General features: G+C 42.6%; 1 protein-coding gene across 1 annotated transcript; it reads right to left on the reverse strand.

Annotated features, from left to right (window-relative positions):
* Positions 1 to 1775: 1775 nt before the first annotated feature.
* Positions 1776 to 14869, reverse strand: LOC124719013 (calexcitin-2-like). The gene is made up of 6 exons (XM_047244679.1): positions 14818 to 14869; positions 12075 to 12127; positions 9490 to 9609; positions 7786 to 7900; positions 2986 to 3083; positions 1776 to 1892 (listed from the first exon to the last, which is right to left on the reverse strand). Exons 1-6 carry the CDS (start codon positions 14867 to 14869, stop codon positions 1776 to 1778), a joined length of 555 nt encoding a protein of 184 aa, XP_047100635.1.
* Positions 14870 to 23635: the final 8766 nt, after the last annotated feature.

Below are 23635 nucleotides of genomic sequence, written 5' to 3' on the forward strand. Positions count from 1 at the left end.
GCGTGTGATCATTGCTTGTACAGCCCTCTCGCAGTGTCCGGAGCAAGTATGGTGGGTCTGACACACCGGGGTCAATGTGTTCTTTTTTCCATTTCCAGGAGTGTATTTCGTCGTCTTTTGACAAGTAGACAGTATAAGTCTAGAATTAGCCTAGACTGTTTTTGAACTAAATTTTCTAATTCTATTTGACAGATGATATTATACGTGTATGTGTTGTTCACTGCTTGCTTCTGTCATACTAATGCTTCATTATAACAACAAAAATTATCAATTGTTGATAATGTCACGTCGTGACAGCAGAACACACACACAAAAAGTTTTAATTTTTACAAGATTTCGGAACCAGTGTCTCCTTGTAGGGTAGGGAAGAAGGGAGAAGTAAGATGACTGGAGATGTTTAGGAAAAGGGTACAATTCAGAAAAGTCACCCAGAACCCTGATCCAAGTCAGAGGCACCGGACGGGATGAGAAGGAAAGACTGTACCACTTTTCCTATACCTATCTAGTCTTTTTCCGTCACCTCTTTTCCTTTCCTTCGACTCTTCTGCCAGAAAAAAGAGCCACTGGCTCTGAAAACCTGTAAATTCCATAATTATCTTTGTCGCTGACCAACTCTTATTGTCCAAGACAATGTACTGGATTCTAACATGCAAGAAGTCTTTGAACCAGCCACGTTTCTTGTGAAACTATTCTCTGTGTTTAGACCACTTTTCATGGACTAAAGTGTCGAATTTTTTCCAGGAACCTTGGAGTGTCTTGCATAGGTCTCAGGACATCGTGTGTACAGAGGGTGAACTTTGTTTTAAGTGAGTGATGGTTTCTGAATCTGGACCAAATCATGCCTGAGGCTTACCCTCCTCTGGGAGACACACTGTCTGCGAGTGCTGCTGTGGACGCACCATCTGAGCGGGCACCAGTCTGGGGGTCGGTTAAGTCAGACATCTGATGTGACGGTAGATCAGTGTAGCCACCTCTCGTCACACAAACATCACGCCATCTCAAGATATTCACAGAAACATCACAGAAACGTTAAAGAAATGAGAAGTATGTCAGTGTGTGATAGCTAACCCGAAAGACCAGTTCTAGAATCGAATTATTCCTTTCAAGGCGTCCATATTACCTTGTAAATCTGTCTGTGTGGTATCTTTGGGTAAAACACATGAGACTTATCTAATGTTTAATTTTATGGGTATGGTAACAGGAACGGAAATCATATTTGTTTGCCAATGTCTTTCCTTTACTTTCAACATCTCATATGAATACAAAATATTGCTCAGTATAAAGTGCTTCATAATCTGTACCACTCTCTTACATGAAATAAAACAGTTATCTGGCATATTTGTAAAAATACAATTTCATTTTAACAGAGGAACTTGAGGAAGAATTATGTGACAGGTCCATATAAAGTTAACAGAGTGTGTGTGAGGAACTTACATGGTGAACATAACTTTGATAACAGAACGAAAACAACAGTGATACTTTGTATAGGATTACAGGCCTTTGGTCTTTGTTGCATGGAGATAATGGAGTTTGGGCCATGGACGTGTGGAGGAGGCAGCTAAACAGGTGACCTTGCCTAGTGATCAATGCACACATATGGATACCATTGCTGTCCCTCATAACATATAACAGCAGAGCAGTAACTGCCGACACTGGGATTAGTGGATCTTCAGCTGTGCACATACATAAGAGAGGGCCATTTCCGTATGCTTTGTCTTCTCATCCCTCCTCCATCATCATTTTCCCTCTTCCTCTGTCTCACTTCCTACAGAAGCCTAATCGAATGAAGTTTTGCCAAAGATGAAGTTTCCTGGAGCTTGAGGGTCCGTTGAAGAGAAGAACTCACTCCACAGCTTCTCGAAGACTTGTGGTGTAACCTTCACAGTCTGATTCTGTAAGAGACACACGAAATTCAGTCTCGGCATAACATTTGTGTGTTTGTTTCTGTGTGTTCAAATTCACATTAATGATAAAATGGTTAATACAGGTATAAAAAATAAAGATAAGAATAAAAAAGAACAGATAACAGTTTACAACAGATGTAAGATGTAGTGAAATGAAAGGTGCAAGTGGTCAAATCAAAATATCTACAACAAGAAAGGCATCTATAGAAGTACAAATACAGAACGCTATATCACGATGTTGACAATGGTTTCTTTCTGTGTATTTGAGTCCTTAATGATGGCCCATAATCTCAACAGAGTAGAGGCACTTGAAAGATAGGTTATAAGAAAACTAGAAATCCATCAAGTTTCATAATTGATCACTAACGGGATTGAGCATCTTGCATATAAGAGAAGAGGACTACTACTTTTAACAGATTTAACTTGTTCTATGAGTTCGTTTAAGCAGATGAAATGGTTTTTGTTGTCAAGGTTTGGCACCTAGTTAGTAAACTGTTTTAAAGGGTCCAGCGGAGGGAAGCGTCATACTTGTGCAGGAGTACAATAAACAGTTTTTTATTTAAAAAAAAAAAGAATAACAGAATAAGTATATGCCTCACACTGTATCTGACCATCTTCACTCGAGTCGTGAAAATTCCAACAAAGACAGCCTGTTCTGGCAACCGCGTTTTGGGACTGAACGGTCGACTTCATAGCTGCTGGGGGTAGCCTGCTAGCAAACTGGGTCTGGAGGTTGAATGTATAAAACGGTGACATGCGACCATTCAGCTACAGCTGTTCATTTCTGAAGACAGTCTACACTCTACACTACTAACAGTGTCAACAACGAGTGTCGCCTGTAATGTGTTAACCCCTACAGCCTGTGGTGAAACCTACATCAATTCCTTTATGTTGTAACAAGCACATTATCGGACATAACGTTCAGACTGCTTTATGAGACGCCTTCACAGAGCGCCTTACAAGTGATGAAGAGCAGTGAGAGTGAGCTACTGTGTCCTCCCCTCTGGTTCCAGAGCTAAGCCGCTGTGGGTGCAGTAGGCTATTCTACTGCCTCACTTGTTGTCGTCGGAACCAAACTTACGTTGGTGAACTTGCTGAAGGCGTTCTTGCACTCGTCTGCTGAGATGCCGTAGCTGGTGTAGACTTTGACGAACTCGTCCAGGTCGATACTCCCGTCACCTGTGAAAAGGAAAAGGTGGCAACTGTCAGCTCCAAAGAAGTACATGTTACACAGAAAATCAGGTACATTGACAATCTGAGATTATTTATTGTTTGTGCAGCTACGGAAATGAAATTACTTTCATTGTACGGTAGGCAACTTTTTCCTACGTAACACACCGATAAAATGGCGAAAATCGTAATACAAGGGCCAAATACAACGACAAATTGCACTCAAGATACCATAACCACACCCATCCACAGCTCATTTGAGCGATCCTTTCAGCTATAATTTTGCACAATACATAAATATAGTATTTCTCAAGCCAAGATGGATATCCTATTATTTCATTTGGAAGAAGCTAACACATAAAAGGGCAGAATTTTAATTTATATGATATTACCAATTGGATGTATTTGCGATAAGATGAACTACAAATCTGCAAAAAATTTAATCTAAATTTTTATACATACAAATTTCTTACAAATTTTTAGTTATCACTTTGCGGAATACAAAAATGCCATTTAATTGAACCAAACAATTTATTTAAGAAAGGAACATGTATAACTTTTAACCTTTGTAATTACACCATGCATTCTGCGAAGTTTAGATTTTAAATGAGAAGTTAATTAAAAAACTGAAACTATAGTTTTCTTACATTTCAATTTTAATGTCACAATATATCTACATTTATCTTAATTCAGTTTTGTTTAGAAAGTTGTTAGTAATTTGATATGTTTGTCCTTGTCGAAGATTTGCACGAGAAAATAGTGTATAGAAAGACTGACGGCATGCTAGTTAGGTGTTTTTTGTTACATTGCTTCAAGATGTCTAAACTGTTCATAATGTATCATTTGTTAGTGAAGAACTAGTCTTGTGTCAGTTCTTGTAAATGTATTTTCTGTGGAGAGATTTTGTTTTAGAATATGTGAGTGGAAGAGCAATTATAGTGGATTAAATAGAAATTCGTTCTTTAATTTGCACATATACCAACCCACCTGGGACCCCTGGTCAAGAAGATGTAATTAGTAACTGCAAAGCATCTTCAAGTTCACCAAAAATAATATAAGTACTAAAATTAATTGTTATTTACAATTTTCACTTTCCACAAGGCAAAAGAATTAAAGGCTGCCTTTCATAAGAGCCCGTCATTTTTCCGCACTAAGACACATAAGATTCAAATTTGGTCCTACATCTTTCTCCTACAATTCTGCGAATTGTAGCTGTAATTAATGGTAAAAAGTCATCCCAAGACACAGATACTGAAGCATTGCTGAGGTACATGAAATCTTTTGTATAATTTGCAGAAAGGTAAACATTATGATACACAGGTACGTAGCTTGTGGGGAAAGTTGGATTTTATGATTGTTTTACTCATCCAAGATTTTTATATTTACTATTAAAAACAGACTTGATCACAATTCATCAATTCATTTATTAATTTGACCGGTTTCGACCATTACTATGGTCATCTTCAGACCATTGAGACCACTGAGTGATTGACAAACTGCCTATTGGTTTCTGTCTCGGGTTCTTCGGCCGACGTTCATCTAATGATTATTCTGACGTTTCGCCAGCACGAGTGGCTGGCATTGTCAAAGCTTCACCCTCCATTGCCGGTGGTGAACTGGAGGCGAGCTCGCGGCCGCAGACTATATGTACCTGGCGCGCCAACGTCCGAGGGCTTCTCCGCGGTCATTTCCGGTGCGGTTCTCCTCTTGCTACCTGCGACGGTCGTTCGCTGCAGTACTGGAAGCCAAGATCCGTTTACCTTAAGGCTTTCCTCTTTCTTGTTGAAACTGTTCGCGTGTTTTTGGATTTCTACAGCTTCTCTGAACAAGCGCGTGTGATAGTGCTTCTCTACAGCCAGAACTTCCGTGTCGGCGAATTTTATTACGTGGTCGGTCTCATTCAGTGCGTGCTCTGCCACGGCCGATTTCTCCATCTGCCCCAACCTGCAATGTCGCTTATGCTCTTTGATCCTGGTGTTAATGGATCGTCTAGTCATTCCGACATAAACTTTTCCGCATGTGCAAGGTATACGGTATATTCCCGACATTGCAAGTGGGTCTCTTTTCTCCTTCGCCGATCTAAGACACTCTTTGATCTTCCTTGTCGGTTTGAAAATCGTCTTTACGCCGTGTTTGCGAAATATACGGCCGATTCTGTCCGTCACTCTGGGAATGTATGGCAGAAAGGCCGTACCCGACATTTCTTTTTCTGGTTCCTTACTTCGCCGAGTGTCTGTCTCTGTTACACTTCTAATGTAATTTGTGGACTACCCATTGCTCCTCAGAACAGTTTCCAGGTGTTGCATTTCTCGTTCGAGGTGTTGAGGCTCACATATTCGTCCTGCTCTCGTTACGAGCGTACTAATCGTGCCTCTTTTCTGGCTCGGGTGGTGGTTTGACAGTTTGTGCAGATATCGGTCCGTGTGTGTCGGTTATCGATACACGCTGTGTCCCAGGTTTTCGCCGTCCCTTGTGACCAGCACATCTAGAAATGGCAGTTTCTTGTCCTTTTCTACTTCCATGGTAAATGTTATGTTGGCATGGAGGCTGTTCAAGTGCCTCAGGAATTCACCGAGCTGTTCTTCACCATGGCTCCACACCACGAAAGTATCATCGACGTACCTGTACCACACCTTAGGTTTGCAAGTCGCCGAGTCCAGTGCCTGTGCTTCGAATTGTTCCATGAAGAAGTTGGCCACCACTGGACTGAGAGGACTACCCATGGCGACGCCTTCCAGCTGTTCGTAGAAATCGCCATTCCACGTGAAATAGCTCGTGGTGAGACATGCATGGAAGAGCTTTTTGATGTCTTGCGGGAACATGGAACCGATGTGCTCCAGAGCGTCGCTGTGTGGTACTTTCGTAAATAACGAAACAACATCAAAACTGACCAGGATGTCGTTTGGCGCAAGTTTCAGTTTCTTCAGCTTCTCAATGAAATGTCCTGAGTCCTTAATGTATGTGTCGGTCTTTCCCACGTGTGGCTGGAGCAGAGAGGCCAAGTGTTTCGCCAGTTTATACGTTGGTGCGCCAGGAGCGCTAAAGATCGGTCTCAGTGGAACGTTGTTCTTATGGATCTTGGGTATTCCATACAGCCGAGGTGGTAGGGCTTCTGTGTTGCGCAGGTTTCTCTGTATGTCCGCCGGCAGAGAAGACGCCTTGATTAATCGATTCGTATTCCGAGTGATACGTTGCGTCGGATCTGCGCTTAGTTTTCGGTACGTCGTCGGATCTAATAGGTCTCGGATCTTTTGCTCATAATCTTCGGTCTTCATTACGACGGTCGCGTTCCCCTTATCGGCAGGCAGTGCCAATATGTCGGGTACGGCCTCTCTGCCATACATTCCCAGAGTGACGGACAGAATCGGCCGTATATTGCGCAAACACAGCGTAAAGACGATTTTCAAACCGACAAGGAAGATCAAAGAGTGTCTTAGATCGGCGAAGGAGAAAAGAGACCCACTTGCAATGTCGGGAATATACCGTATACCTTGCACATGCGGAAAAGTTTATGTCGGAATGACTAGACGACCCATTAACACCAGGATCAAAGAGCATAAGCGACATTGCAGGTTGGGGCAGATGGAGAAATCGGCCGTGGCAGAGCACGCACTGAATGAGACCGACCACGTAATAAAATTCGCCGACACGGAAGTTCTGGCTGTAGAGAAGCACTAGCACACGCGCTTGTTCAGAGAAGCTGTAGAAATCCAAAAACACGCGAACAGTTTCAACAAGAAAGAGGAAAGCCTTAAGGTAAACGGATCCTGGCTTCCCGTACTGCAGCGAACGACCGTCACAGCTAGCAAGAGGAGAACCGCACCGGAAATGACCGCGGAGAAGCCCTCGGACGTTGGCGCGCCAGGTACATATAGTCTGCGGCCGCGAGCTCGCCTACAGTTCACCACCGGCAATGGAGGGTGAAGCTTTGACAATACCAGCCACTCGTGCTGGCGAAACGTCAGAAAAATCATTAGATGAACGTCAGCCGAAGAACCCGAGACAGAATAGGCAGTTTGTCAACAAGTGGCCACGAAAGCCTTAACAATTTTGCACTGAGTGATTCTCCAGCAGATTGAGGTTCCTACTCAATGGTCTGAAGATGACCACAGTAGTGGTCGAAACCGGTCACCTTAATAAATAAATCGTGATCAAGACTCTTTTTAATAGTAAATATTTGTAACACATTGATCACTGTCACTCCCATAGTGTATTCAAAAGTAATCAAGATTTTTATGTCTAGGATGATGCATGTTTTGTGAAAGTTATAAGGTATGACGTATTGATAACTGATTAAATTACAGTTTCCTGCAGACATATGAGTCTCAACTTTATCTTCGATAGCGATAGGGGCTGAAGTAAAGAGTTAAAATTTTTTGCCAACACCAGGACTTGAAACCGGGTCTCCCACTTACACGCAGATGTGCCAACCGCCACACCAGTGCAGAAGGTGTGACTTCGCGTTTGTGTTAGGGAGAGCCTTGGACTAGTGCAGTGTGTCCTTTGGTGTGAGCCATAGTGTCACAGCCATGTAGTGGTTAGCACTGTGTCTAGTAAGCGGACGACCTGGGTTCAAGACCTGACTTAGGCACAAATTTTAATTCATTACTCCAGCTTCTATCCATATTATTAGCATCACAATTATAATGCAAGAAAGAAGGGTTCTACTGGAGGAACCTTCTCCGTGGACTCGTCCAGCCCGCTACTGTACCTGAGGCGTCGACGTGCTGGAACATGAAGTCCCGGTAGCGGCTCTGCCAGTGGAGCGCCGAGTCGCCGCCCTTGGCGAAGTCGTCCCACATCTGGATCCACTCCGCCTCGCTCACCTGCCAGTGGGCACACGCCAGGCAATCAGTGGCCAGTGGTAAACAAATGGGGAAAACGACTGTGACTTCTCCGTGTGACGAAAATTAGTTTTGCTGCCACCGCTTGTTAGAAATATCGGCTACTGCACACGTTTCCAAGTTAATGCGTGTTGGTATTTGTAGGCAATGCAAGCACTGTTGTGAAGATGAGCAAAGAAGCATACATTGTGAAAACAGTAAACGAATTTTTTGTGAAAGCTACTGACTGATTTCGCAAAATAGGCCTAGATTTAAGCTTTGAAAAATGTAGTTCATTAGGTTTTGTACTGTCAGAAAGACAACACTTCCTTTTAATCTAGTGCATCAAGAAAGAAATAATAAATACGGTAGAAAATTTCAAATACGTCAGTGTTCATATTGGCAAAAAGTTAAATGGAAGAAACCATATACAGGGACCGAGAGGGGGGGCGAGAAGGTTAACACACAGGACTCATATCCAGGAGAACAACGATTCTACACGTGTCCGATCATCCCCATTTACGTTTTCTGTGATTTCCCTAAATCGCTACAGGTAAAAGCCGCGATGGTTAGTGTGAGAGAGCACTGCCGAATTCCTTCCCCATCTTCCCCTAGCATGATTGGGCCGATGGCCTGCTGTTTGGCCCCTTTCCTCAAATCAACGCTCCAACTGACCATACACAGGATGTTTGGGGGATAACTACCCATGTCGCAGCATTCTGCAAAACATTACATCAGTGTTTACATCACTGGCAACCTAGTAGCTACAGCTGTTAGGAGTAATATGTTTTTTCTAGACCGGTTAGTACCTGCAGGTACTCGTACTAGTAGCATTAACAAGTCATCAGTATTTGTATTCTCCTGGCCAGCATGTCAGCTATCAACGTGTGGACACAAAACAAACAGTTAACACAGACAGGTGTAGTCAACTACATGGAACAGTTGCGACCATGCCCGAAACATCAGATAGTAAATTATGTGACATGTTTGTCGGAAGACCAATAGACACAAAGAGAGAAAGAACGAAGAGTGTTACAGAATATCTCACTTACAAGATGGCTATACACTGCGCAGCCCCGGAAATTCCAGAAGCGGACAGAAATTAGTTGCAGCACGAGATGCGAAAACTGACCCGTCGAGAGCGATGACGGTATTTAAGTTATAAATAATCGCTGTTTTTCGGGATTTGTACAGTCTTGGCTATTTTTTTACTTTTTACTAATAACTCATGTTAAAAACCGACATGTCAGTTTACCACAGCAGCAGTGCTAACATTTTTATTTTTAATAAATAGTTTTTTTAGAAAAACAGGTACTGTTTATTTCAACATTTTTATTATTCTGAGATACTCAGGTATTGTAGAAAATGGGAAAGGTGATCAGAGGTTTTTAATTAGAAAAAATTGGGATCAAAGGCGTGACAGAATAACAGGTATGGCCTCACTCGGACAATAATGTGGTTGTTGGTGAGTGGCATGGCCTACTAGACGGTGTTGATACACAAGGGCAAGACCCGCCCCCCACCTGGCCTGTGCGCTTTGCTTTGGAGCCTCCAGCCCCCAGCCTCCAGCCCCCAGCCTCCAGCCTACTCACCTCCCCGTCGCTGTCGGCGTCCGCCCTCTGCTGCAGAGCCTGCCACACCTCCAGCAGGGCGCCCCGCGTCTTCTGCTGCTCCGCGCTGCCCTCGGGCCAGCCGCGGCTGTGGCAGATTTTCTGGAACACGGCACAGCTGTGGTCACACCCACCTGCCCACCTCTGGTGCAACACCTCCGCTCACCAAAACCTACCCCTCAAATAACGACTACTATCCTTTTCTGTTTTCTACTCTGAATAGTGTCACTGATAAGTACTTCCGGGGTTTCAGATGTCAACTGCCGTAAAAAGAACAAGATGTACAGAAAATAGACACTTGTAAGTGAATATAGTGTGTCTCCAAGTTTCTAACTCGCCTTACACGCTGTGTATATGGCCACCATTTGTGATGCGACAGATGTCAATCTCCTCCGTCTTGCTGTCACAGATTGCGTGGGAAGGCATGATGACAGCCCACTTTTGATGAGTTTTTGTTGGGTTGCCTGTCTGCGGCGTGACCTTTCTTTTTTTATTCAATGTGACCATATGGAGCAAATGATTGGTTTACTCGTTCTGGCGTGCATAGCCCACAGTGCACCTATGCCACAATGCGTATCACCTATCGAAACTCGCAGTGACACTCTGTTTGTTGATATGTAGACACAAAATTTTCCTCTACCTGTTGTAGTTTTCAAGCTGATGTCTCCTGAATTGCCAGAGAAACTAAAAAAATGCTGTAACTTGAATATACGAAATCTCCGGATTCTTACATAAAGTTTGTGTTTTCAACTGCCATTCAGGACAGACACCTGATGACAATAGTGTTAATAGTTCATGCAGATACATTTTCTATACTATTTCTGTAATGCAATTTTCTAACTTTATGATTCACCTCAAACTCTTATCAATTCAACCCTGACTATAATCGATTCTCCTAGTAGTGCATTACAATAAATACTTCATTCTCCTCATTGAAACAAACGTTTTATGTTTACCCAAAACTTGCTGTTTCGAAAGTTATTGCGACTCAAATTTACTGTACTCTAGAATTTTTCAATTTTAAGATGTAATCTTTTGGAAATTTAAGTTTATAGTTTTGAGTCACCTAACTTGCTCTATCCAAAAATATATAACTTTGCTAGAATAACATGTTGGTTTCGGAAATACTGCAGTTACAAATTTAAGAGTTTCCAAATCATTCATGGGTGCTTTTTGTGGTTCCAGGTGTGCTCCAAAACTTTTGACCCCTCAAGATAGTACCAATCAATTTTACAAATTTAAGAAGATACAGCACGTAGTTGCACAAATACAGTTACGTTAGAATCTAAAATGTAAAAGCCTCACATATTACAGCTTTGTAGTATCTCCCACCCACCCATCCTTAAACAGAGATTTTGCACAAAACTAGAGTCAGCTGACAGCCAGAATTCAAAAGTTCAAGTCAGTGAGTTGGTGAGTCCGAATGGCCAGGTTTTGTTTCGGTCCAGTTCTGCTCTTGTGGAGTTGCTTATCAGTTAGTTGTCTGTACAAGTGTGAACTGCAGTTGTGAATCCGTATTACAGACAAGAAAACATTGTTGTTACTGTCCAGCTAACTTACTTTCTCTGTAGGTGAGTAGCATTACTACCATCTCTTCGTTGTTGGAGATTCTTGTCAGACAAACCTTCAACTGGAGAGGGCTGACTAAATGACTGGAGTGTATTTCCCTTCTGTTTCGATTCGTTTACTTGTCAACTCCGGAAAATGTACGAGTTGCTTTACATCACATACTTGCACAGTGTGTTGGCAGAGCAAAGTCGGCGTTAGGTTGCGTTGATCACAACGTCATGTTTACGTGAACGGTAGACTGTGGTACAGTTTTGAACAGCTATTGAGCAGAGGGAATACCAAAGGAAATAGGTTGCTATTTACAAAAGACGCACAGCCCTTCATGGGTTCGTAACGAACAAAGTTACAAGTAATGCTGGCTGATCTTTCCCTGCAGCTAATCAAAATTTCTTTCTGGACAAAATGTTATTCGGGATAGTCCACAAGTCACTGTGCTCGGCTTCCTCCGGTCTATCCAATGGGCGCGCTAAAACGTCTCCTGTCGTTACTCTGCGTCACGTGAGAGACGTTACGAGCAGCGTTTGTTTGTTTGGCATGACTTGAGTTACACGTTGCGAAAAGGGATCTGCTAACATCTACCGAAACAAAAACCAAAATGGCTTTGCACGCTTGTTGTGCAATTTTAGCCCCATACGATACGTAGCCTTTTTTTATATCAGTTAGTGAACCACAAACATCTGCTTATTTGTGCAGATTTTCAAGATCCTTAGAATATAATGACCTTTACTCAAATTTGCGTTAGCATCTACAACGTGCATGCTCCACTTGATGTTATTCTGGAACCACACGCCCAAGAGTTTAGTCTCGTTACTGTTTGCTACAGGTTAACTTTAATAGTGACCCTCGGATGTAGATCGCTTATAACTTCTACTACTGTTATATTGATATTTATAATTACTTGGTTCATGTCAGATTGGTGATTAATTTCAAAACTTTTGACAATATCCCCTTGACTGGAGCAGAAAATTCTTCAGCACATATAAATAAAATATAATTACCTCAATGGCCATCTCAAAATCCTTCTTGTCAATCGTGCCGCTCCTGTTGACATCTGGAAAAAAGAGGCAAAATGAGATGCTTCAAGCTGTATTTCTCAGTAGCTGTGGCTATATTTGCTAAGCACGAAACCAAACTTCTTTCCACTTACTCAAGATTACTCTTCCTTTATTTCCTCGCCCCTTCCCCCTTGATGACAACTCTACGAAATCCCGCATTTTAGAAGATTCTTTTATTGCGTCTAGTGCCAATGTTGTGACAAATTGCGATGTAAAACAACGGTCCGACTGCTGCAAAAGCTGAATATCGCACTCGCAAACGCTGTCAGTACCGAAACAACGAGGACTGAACTCATACTGGAGTGTGGAGCAACGGGAGAATGTGTGCTCGTCCGACACTCGGTCCACACTGCTTCCAACTTCTGGTCGAGATTACGTCCCACGTGTGCAGCACTGTAGGGTTGGCTGATGACGTGGACACCCACATCGCGGTATTCCGTGGGCCACGTGGTCACTCTCTCCACGGTCCTACTACTGCCAAGGATCGTTTGACCATTTTGTTCCCCAATGGCGGTGCTGCGTCCCAAGACGACACGGCCCATGTCCACACCTCTCCCACCCTCCAGGACTGACATGTGAGCCCGAGGATGAATCGTAACACCTCACCTCGCCACCACATTAACCCCATCTCAATATTATTGACCCTTTGTGGTCTGCTTTTGAGAGAAGAGTGCGTGAACGATATTCCTCTCAGTCTCAACTTGCCTATATTTTCCGGGAGGAATGGCATAAAATCGACTTGAAAACCATGCAGGACCTGTATTTATGCACCCTGAGGTCATGGAAAGATGTTTCGAATGCCAACGGTTTCCCTGCACTGTATTAGGCGTGGTGACGTGTGGCGTTTTTGTGGTTTCCTCCTGTATAGAGACCTGCTGTCCAAGGCCAATGAACTGGGACCCAACCACATAGAAAGGGAAGAGCAAGTACACGCAGATGAAATGATAGGTATGATGCTGTGGCAGGTATTTTACGGAGCTCCGAAAGACCTAAGTCGACCAAGGTCCCTGAACCAGACGAAGCTCCCTCAGAGATGCTGAGATGCCTGGGAGACACGGCTGAATTATTCCAGATAGTGTGACAGATGTATGAGTGAGGAGAAATACCAACACGCTTCAACAATTAATTAATACCGATTCTAAAAGAGGCAGTTGCTGATAGTTGTGAACAGTATTGAATTATCAATATGATTACTCACGCTTGGAAAATAATCAAAAAGATTATTTACAGAGGAATGGAAAAACAGGTAGAAGCCGACCTCGTGGATGATCAGTTTGGGTTCCAGAGAGATACTGTAACTAGCGAGGTATTTGCAGATTTAGTGAAAGTTTTCACAATGCTGATGGAATACACTATTTGAAAATCTGAATGCAACAAGGATAAAATGCAGGGAGCGGATGGGTTTTTACAACTCGTACAAAAACTAGATGGCAGTTGTAAGAGTTGAGAGGCAAGACAGGGAAGCATTGTTTGAGAAGGGACTTGTACAGGGTTGTAGCTGATCTGCGATATTATGTCACCTGTACATTCAACAACCTGTGAAGAAGACCGAGGCGAAATTTCGAAAGGGCATTACAGTTCAACGAAAAGCTAAAATTATTAATGCAATGAGAAAGCTAAAATCAGAAACAGTAAATGTTGCGATATGCGTGGAGGCAGATTTAAGTAATAACAGAGAGGTAAACTGAGACTTTCAGTAAATAAGAGCGGAATAGGTTGTCGCTAAGGAAGGTGGTAGGAAGTAGAGAATTTTTATTACACTGAAACTATGAACATGAGTATTTATAACATCGAGACGGAGGGCATTCACTACAGTAACACGAGAAAGAGGTGAATAGTAATGCCTTACAATTTTTTATGTAAACATTATGTAGGCTTTTTAGTAAACCAAACGTTGCTAACATTCTACATGTTTCTTCTTCACGTGTACATATTTATTTCTCAACATAGTCACCCTGGCGACGAACGCATTTCTCCCAACGAGAGACCACTTTGTTGATACCGTCACTGTAGAGTGCCTGACCTTGTTGACGGAACCACGACCTCACCTCTGCGTGCACCGCTTCGTCACTGTCAAAGTGAGCTCCTCGAAGGTGTTCGTAAGTTTTGGAAAGAGATGAAAACCTGATGGGGCCGAGTTGGAGCTGTGTGGAGGGTGATCGACGACGGTGAACCCGAGGCATCGAAAAGCTGCAGATAAGGCTGCGATCGTGTGTGGTCTGGCGTTATCGTGCATTAGGTGAGGCTGATCCATGTGTGGACAAAGGCTTTAAAGTCAAAACCCGATTACAACACGTTGTTTCTCACGCACCGACAGAGTTACGTTTCGCACCACGATGTTACGCGGTATAATTCCATGCCCTTTCGTGGTAGAGGGCTTAAAGTATGTAGATACAGAAAATAAAGATAAGGAACATTAATTACGTTTTTTTTGGTTTTAAAAATTTTCGTAACGTTTATTTAGTTTAAAAAAAGGATCAAGCATTTTCACACGACAAATTCGAGGGCTTTACTTTTCAGTACGTCCCCGTGTGTGAAAGTAGGTGCCGCATGAAAAAGAAATTATCTGTTGTGACCAGAAAATTTGTCATTTCGTAAGCTTCAGTTGTACCAATAATGAAGTAATTATGCGGGTAATTGTAGCAATTTTGTTGTATACAATCAATAATTATGCCAGATGACTCACCGAAGAATACGTGGAAGACGTACATCAGTTTCTTCTTCCTGAAGTCTGCCATCGCTCTGTTTTTGGTGTTGTATTAACTTCCTGCAAGAAGCAAATAGAGTAGCTGAAGTGTGTTGACCCATGTACTAATTCTCATATGAAAAACAAGAGTTCTGTTTTCAAATTAACAGTTAATATTAATTGAAAGTGAGTGTAAAATAAAACAATAGCTGAAATTGCTAAAACCGAACGAGGCTCCACGGCTTAAAGGAATCCCTACGCCGGTCTGTTGTGTTACATCAGAACGTATCCTGAGTTCAAACAAGTAACCCCGTCCCCGCCGGACAGGGCAGCCTCGGGGCTGGAGGAATCCCTCAGCCCCGACCAGCATTACACTCGCTACCACAGGTACACTAACCAGCGACAGTACAGCCACATCTGGTGCCAAACGAAATATGTGACTGGAATGAGGATATTTGTTTACTTGTTAGCGTGTAGAGAAGTCTGAAGCTGCACAAAGCGCCGTGCAGAGTTGTACCAAAGCGAAATTCCATCAAGAACGCCACTAAATTGTGAGAGAGCATTTCCTCGCCAATGCGTAACTTTAGGTGGGGGAATATGTGTTACCGACAATAGACATTGTTAGGGACAGTGTAATGCCACAACGAAGCATAGCCAAGGTGCAGCAGCTGAATAAGTGAACGGTCATACCATCTGTTGGATAGTTGCGCAAACAAAAGCAAAGGTGCTTCCGCCTGGCGGCAGTCAAATGAAATAGCGCTACGAGTAAGACAGTATCTGAATAGTGCTGCGCTCGGACAACGAAATAAAGTAGCGTTAAACTAGGATAATATTATTACGTATAGTAAAAATATTAATTTAATATTAGTTTTATATATATATATATATATATATATATATATATATATATAAAATGACTGTAATTGAATATGGCAATGTTATGGTATGTCCATTTGTAAATAGAGAACTTGGCATAGAGTAAATTAATGTTTAAATGTGAGGGAAATCCCCGAGAACGCGGACAATGCAGGTTGGGATGTGAATTTGGCAGTAGAGAGAGATGTATTCTGGAACTGTTCAGATGCAGAACAGAGATTTCGCGGCGCGAAAGTGATGGTTTAAGTACGGTACGGTAACGCTGCTTATAGGCAGTTAAAAGTGAGCTTACAACAAACACGAACGGGATTTATGGTGTGTCAGCAAGTCAAATGTACAATAAGGCTTGCAGGATGCAACATTTCGACGGAGACGGTTTGTGAGCTATATAGTTGCGGTTCCCGCTCAAAAAGCACATGGCACGCCTTGTGGAAGTCTGCGTAATTTACGACGGACTGCAGCGACCAGCAGCAAGGTATGAAGTGACCAGTGTCTGCAGCTAATGTTGCCATGTGAGCTTACTACCATATGAGATCCATTGATGAACTCACGCCAGCGCAAGCAACGAACTAGTAGTTATCGTACGACAGTGTTTTTATGAACAGTGCATTTTATACCACCGCCATAACAAGTACATTTATCCGTAGCGAACCAGTTTATGTATTTATCAAGTCAAGTTCTCTACAGTGTAATGTCTGAGTGAAATAATAAGTTTGTGATTCAAAGTGCATTCCACGAGTGTCATCAATTATTTACAGAAAATAGTTCATTATTAACCCAAATCCATCACTGTGTGTGCAGCAATACCAGTAAAAAGGCTATATTACGTATCGGCGTATTAATGCAACAAGAGGACATAATCGGAAATAACCCCGAAAATTTCCAACAAACGCAGGATTATACAACTGACAGAAGACGCCAGGTACTGTGCCACATTAATTACAGTTCAACTCGATGTGCTAGCTTTTCAGTACATTATCAACGTAAAAACTCATTCAGTATCATTAGAACAAAATGATTCTAAAGTAATGTTTTGAACATCTCTAGTAACCATCAGTTGTATAGTGTTCACTGATTATTCAATCAAAGAATTTATTGCCACCACAGTACTCATTGTACCTTCAGTAAAATGCAAATTCAGTAACATTAAAATCATTACTGACAGTTGGTGTAAATCTATCTAACTTACAGCAAGTTCAAGTGTTTATCATATGTGTATGTATATTGTGTTACGTAAATGTTGTTCGCCTGCTAGGCGTGATTAGCGTACACCAGTTATTGCATTCTGTTCAGTCACTTCAAATAGGTTATTTTTGTTAATGAAAATCAGAATTCATTTAACATTCGATTTCTTGTACGCCATCGCCAAAATTTATTCAGTAATTCCGTGTAGTAGTCTGAACTACATAGCAAAGCTATTCAGGCCTATTACACGCGATAGCCGCTTTGCAGACGTCTGATGCCGCATGGTCTAAAATTTTTACAGTAATTTCGGATAGTGGCATCGCAACAGCCTCTCGAAAACTACTCCGTAACCAAATCAATAAACCATTATTCAGATAAGCATACCCAATCCATTTAAACTATTACCACTTCATGAAACTAAACATGCAATTAAATCTTATGACAGTGACTGCAAATCTAAGTAATACTGTTTCCTTCCTTGTTGTGTTTTCTGCAACCTGGGACGCCAGCCGGATATGTTGTGCTCGCCATGCAAGCACGAAGCATTTTGCACGACAAAATAATTTCTTGTCAGATGCTTACGCTGCCATGTGGCACGAACGAATAATTTGTGTATCGAGTCAGGCTGTATACCCATGAACTAGCCATTATACAAAGACAGGGGCTTTTAAAGTTTTATTGGTGAAGAATTATCACTAAAAACGTAGTTTGGTTATCGCAGAGGTCTTTTGGTGATCCCAGCCATTAAAACCATATTTACGCTACAGACTGAATATTACGTGGAAATTTTGCTTGCACAAGTACGGTAACTTTGAACCTCTGGATCTTGGTAACGGATACTGACATCGAAAAAACTTTCAAAATTTCTCGTGGAAACTGTCTTAAGGACACATTGTAAAAATTTCAATGTTTTGCCATGAACATAAATTACAGAAATAGCCATTTGGTCCACAAAATTCGTGTTTCTTTTTTCGGGTGTATCTCGCTAACGGATACAGGTTGTAGAAAATGGGTAAATGTCGTGTCTACATAAATTTCTAAAGAGTGTATAGTCAAAATCTGACAGATTTGCTATTGTTATTTATTTAAATAATTGCAGACCATGGTGCAAAAACGGCTGATAACCGGCTTTTGCATTTTCTATAACAGTAGGTTTTTAACTTCTGGGTCTTGGTAACGCAAATGATATAGGAAAAGTTTCCAAGTTCCCCTAAAACAGTACCTTAAGGACGTATAGTTGGATGGTACTTGGTACGCAGCCATAACATACGGTCTTTCGAGGCTTTCTAACGAACCGCTCATCAACAAATGGTGCTTTTATAAAGCAACTATGGTACACCCTAGACCATACCTCACGAAAAAGAACCAAACAATTTGCTCAATTTACAGGGGCTGGAGGAAGTATGTAATGTTTAAATTTCGACCCTGTACTCTAGGATTGCTAGAGGGAAGCTCTTTTTCTAAAAGGTATACCGAATGGTCGCTAGGCCAAGAGCGAGGTGATGAAAAGAACCCGAGATACCAGATCGTGAAAATTTGTGTTTTCGCTAGCGGCTTTGTGGAAGACTGTCGAACTCTGGCCGATGAAGTGTTTTTAAAGGGATTAGTCTATACAACCGCCTCCCAAAATATTTACACATTAATCCTGAAATACTGTACAGTCAAATGCTGATACTGGATATTCCCCGCATACCTGTTGCCGAAGAGAAGCTGCAAACAGGAGGCTCCAGTTGGAAGACGACTCGGCTTCCGGATGCGCGGGCCAGGTGTCCAGCTGACAGCTGCCGTCCACTGCGGTGAATATATAGGCGGGCGAGTGACGTACAAGAGCCGCTCTGAGTGTTTGTGAGGGGATAATGGGCGTAATTAAGACAGCGCTATCGGGAGACACGCAGAAGCGCATTGCTCGATGAGGCTCCGTCGTCTCGAGAGCAGATTATCTCGAGTGCTGTCTCCATATCGGAGAGATAATCGTGAACGTGGAACCGTGTTGCAGTTTCACGGTGTGGCGCAGACGTCACTTGTCAGTTGGTACAACAAAAGTAGCGGCAAGACGTTGTACAATAGCAAGTTTTAACCAATTGAGTTGTTATTACGAAATAGTGATAATTACCCCTTGGGACAATGTAACGACAAACAAAACAAACGCAGTAATGAAGCCAGTAAATTGTTGAAAGCGTGTTTGCAGCTTTAGGTTTCCAAATTGCCACGATGTAAACGAAAGAAGAAAGGATTTTCGCATTAAAAACATTTTACAAAAGGGGTACTACTGCAGCTGTTAATGAGTGGGGAAATGAGTGGGGAAGACGCTTTAAATAAAAACCACCATCTAGACAAACGCTGTACTATATACGAGACAGATTTGAAGAACGTGGACTTTATATGGATGCACCAAGATCTGGTCGCCCAGCAGCACTCACAACTGATGAAAATGAATTGCGGGTACTTTTTTCGATGATCCAAACTCCGCGAAAATCAACCAGTCGATTAGCATCTGAGCTGCATTCATCACGAAGCTCAATGCAAAGAATGTTCCACAAACAGATGTTTAAAGTTTACACTCGACACTTACGATATGGGTCACTTTAAAATGATCAGATCGACGTCTCCGGTTTCGTGGATTTAGGCTTGACCAATTTTGTGGTCTGAAGAGCCCAATTTGATGTTAGGCGGACAAGTTAACAGACGTAACAACAGTTAGTGGTATGCCGACAATGAGAATCTTTTGTCAGAACAACCACTAAGTCAGCCTGTTTGGGGACCAATATCATCATTAGCGTAGTTGCACCATATTTCTTTGAAGGAACAGCGGCAGGAGAAACTATTTGGATATGCTTCAGAATTACGTAGTATCAACATTTATGACGTGTGCTGAAAACTTTCAAGAAATTCATTTTCAACACGATGGTGCTCCACAACGTTAGGCCAGTGCCGGCCGCGATGGTTTAAACGGAACTTTCCAAAGAAAAGTGATTAGCCGGAGGGCAGATACTGACGTGCCTCCACGTTCACCAGCTATTACGCCCGTGGATTTTTTCCTGTGGGATGCCGTCAAGGATTCTGTTTATTCTCAAAAGCCGTAGACCATTGCTGAACAAGAGGACAGTGATACAACACATTGCCATTGAGTATATAAAAGTGTTCCAAAATGATTTGAAGATGTATTAATGAAGATGGAAACACTTTGAAATTATGTTTCATTACAATTAGAATAATCTGTATGTTCAATCTCTCGTTTAAGTTGGGGCCCGTTGACCACTGACTTTTGTGCCACCCTATAGATGACGTAATTTACGATGTGATGCAGGTATCTCAGCTTTTCTGATTACCGAGGAGTGTTTCGAGAGTTCGCCACCATCGAGAGTAGCTGTTGCCCGACATTCGTGTCAACCACTCGCTCATATTTTTATCCCATTTTCCTGACATTCTCGTTCGAAAAGTGAGGAGACCACCCCCACTTTACAAATACAGGAAGGTCCTGGGGAATATTCTGAGCGCAGATGGTCTTGGGTCCTCTGGTGTTCTTACTATACATTAATGACTTGCCATTCTATATTCACGAAGATGCAAAGCTAGTACTTTTTGCCGATGACACAAGTATAGCTATCACACCCAACAGGCAAGAATTGACTGGTTAAATTGTAAACGATGTTTTTCAGAATATCATTAAGTGGTTCTCTGCAAAGGGCTCTCATTAAACTTTGACAAAACACAGTATACACAGTTCCACACAGTAGATGGAATGACACCGTTGACAAATATAGACTTCGATCAGAAATCGGTAGCTAAGGTAGAATATTCAAAATTTCTAGGTGTATGCATTGATGAGGGGTTGAACTGGTAAAAACACACTGAAAATCTGGTGAAACGTTTGAGCTACTTATGCTATTAAGGTCATTGCAAATTTTGGCGGTATACATCTGAGTAAATTAGCTTACCATGCCTATTTTCATTCTCTGCTTTCCTATGGCATCATATTCTGGGGTAACTCATCATTGAGTAAAAGAGTGTTCATTGCAGAAAAACGTGTAACCAGAATAATTGCTGGAGCTCATCCAAGATCATCCTGCAGACACTTATTTAAAGAAATAGGAATCTTCACCATAGCTTCACGATATATATATATATATATATATATATATATATATATATATATATATATATATATATATTCACTTATGAAATTTGTTATTAACAATCCGAACGAATTCAAAAGTAACAGCAGTGTACATGCCTACAACACTAGGAGAAAGGATGATCTCCACTACTCAAGGTTAACTCTAACTTTGGCTCAGAAGGGGGCAAATTATGCTGCTGCAGAAGTCTTTGGTCACTTACCAAATAGCATCAAAAGTCTGACAGATAGCCATATAGCATTTAAAAGGAAATTAAAAGAATTTCTTGATGGCAACTCCTCCTACTCATTAGACGAATTTTTGGATAGAATGAGTAGATAATTTCCCCAACCATCACAAGAAAATTAAAAATATTAAGTGTCATGTAATATTTTGTGTAATTTAATATCTTGTATGGACACCTTTAATTAACCTGACACGTTGCACATCATTACGAAGTCCCGTATTCATGATCAATATGCAAGTACTAATCTAATCTAATCAAATCTAATCTAACCTCGAGGGAATGAACTGAGGACCTCATCGTGGCCTGTGTCATTTCAAAGCTGCCGCAGCACTGAGCACTGGGCAAAAACTGACCAGGTTCCTCGCTGTTTTGTACAGCGCTGTGTCTGGGGGGGGGGGGGGGGGGATTCGCGCTTTCGCGCAACACCGAGGTGGCCAGTCGTGGGGTAAGTACAGGCACGTAGCGTCGCGCACACGAGCTACAACAGGGCAGCGCACTGGCGGAGCTGTCGCTTGGACTCACGTGAAGCGCGTCAAAAGGTTTCTGACGCCGTTACGCCTGCACGGCGGGAATTAACAGACTTCGAACGCCGAATGGTAGTTGGGGCAACACGCGTGTGACATTCAGTTTCGGAAATCGTTAGGGAATTCAATATTGCGAGGTACACAGAGTGTAGCAAATGCCAGATTTCGGGCACTACCTCTCACCACAGACAACGCAGTGCCCGGCGACCTTCAATTAACGACCGAGAGGAGCGGCACTTTTGTAGAGTTGTCAGGTCTAGCAGATAAGCATCACTGCCTGAAATAAGAGCAAAACACAACATGTGACGAACGACCAACGTGTGCGGCGACGTTTGGCATTAATGGGCTATCGTAACAGACGACCGACGCGAGTACCTTCGCTAACAGCACGACGTCGCCAGTACCTCTTCTCTTGGGCTGGTGACCACACCGGTTGACCCTAGACGATTGGAAAACCGTGGCCTGCTCAGGAGACTCACGATTTCCGTCGGCAAGAGCCGACTGTTGTGTTCGAGACGGGGCGGCCGGAGTGGCCGTGCGGTCGTAGGCTGGAGCCGAGCGACTGCTACGGTCGCAGGTTCGAATCCTGTCTCGGGCATGGATGTGTGTGATGTCCTTAGGTTAGTTAGGTTAAAGTAGTTCTATGTTCTAGGCGACTGATGACCTCAGAAGTTAACTGCTCAGAGCCATTTGAACCATTTTTTTGTTCGAGACTGGCGCACACCCCACGAACCCACGGACCCAAGATCTTAACAGGGTACTGTGCAAACCGGTGGAGGCTGCGTAATGGTGTGGGCTCTGTTTACATGGAATGGACTGGGCCCTCCGGTGTAACTGAACAGTTCCTTCAATCAAAACGTTTCTTTTTTTTGTTTTTTTTTTTTTTGCTACTGGAAGACCATTTGCAGCCATTCGTGAGTAGTAGAGCAAGGTTCGTGTCACTTCGTTCTGCATTCTTGCCAAAGTTATTCAAGATGGCGTTGCTGACGTTATCCAAGATGGCGGCGTGAAGACTTGACATCATCCAAGATGGCGACTTTTGGCGGGAAAATAGGCTAATTGTGTTATGTCCACTAAACTAACCCCCAAAGAAAATAGCGGGAATTTTGAACTTTGGCGAGAAAATAGGCCAATTGGGCTACCTCCACTAACTTATCCCTCCAGAAGAAATCGGCGCAAATTAAAATTTCAACACCACAATGCCTGCAAAACCATACTTTTCTTTATTATTATTTATTATCATTTATTATGATTTATTATTAATTATTATTATTATCATTATTTATTATTATTGGTCTCCCTCCACTAGAATATTCGCGCCAAATTCAAATTCCAGCACGATAATGGCTGCAAACTGCTGGACAGCGATCGCCCCCACGTCATAAATATGTTTTCGCTGGACACGCTGGAACCTGGAAGGTTGAAGTCACAATGGTCCCTTGTCCGTTCACCACGTGTATTTGTCGCCTCTGCACATTTCCCGCCAAAATTGTTTGCCTCGGAGCGGATGAACACAATGGTCGGCCGTTCGGCTCAGCACGTGGTTCGACAAAGAACGCCCTGCCACACTTTTGTCACGAAATTTGTTTTCCTGGACACGTCGATGCCAACCGTACGCCATCCACCACGTGTGCAACTGAGAACAACGTGCTACATTTTGGCACCAAAGTTTGATCGATTGTGGAATACTGCATGACTGTACAAAAGTACGTTTGGTCGCCACGACACCCCTCGCTAAGTTAACTGACTCTCTCTCGTGGGCGCATTATAACCAGACACGCGCCGCACCAACGCCCCGCTCACGTCCGACTGCTTACGTCACACACCCTCGATCGCCCCCTCCGTACACGCGACAGACACAGTCTTCTGTT

The sequence above is a fragment of the Schistocerca piceifrons genome, chromosome 10, assembly GCF_021461385.2.
Source record: "Schistocerca piceifrons isolate TAMUIC-IGC-003096 chromosome 10, iqSchPice1.1, whole genome shotgun sequence".
Classification (NCBI taxonomy): Eukaryota; Metazoa; Arthropoda; class Insecta; order Orthoptera; family Acrididae; genus Schistocerca; species Schistocerca piceifrons.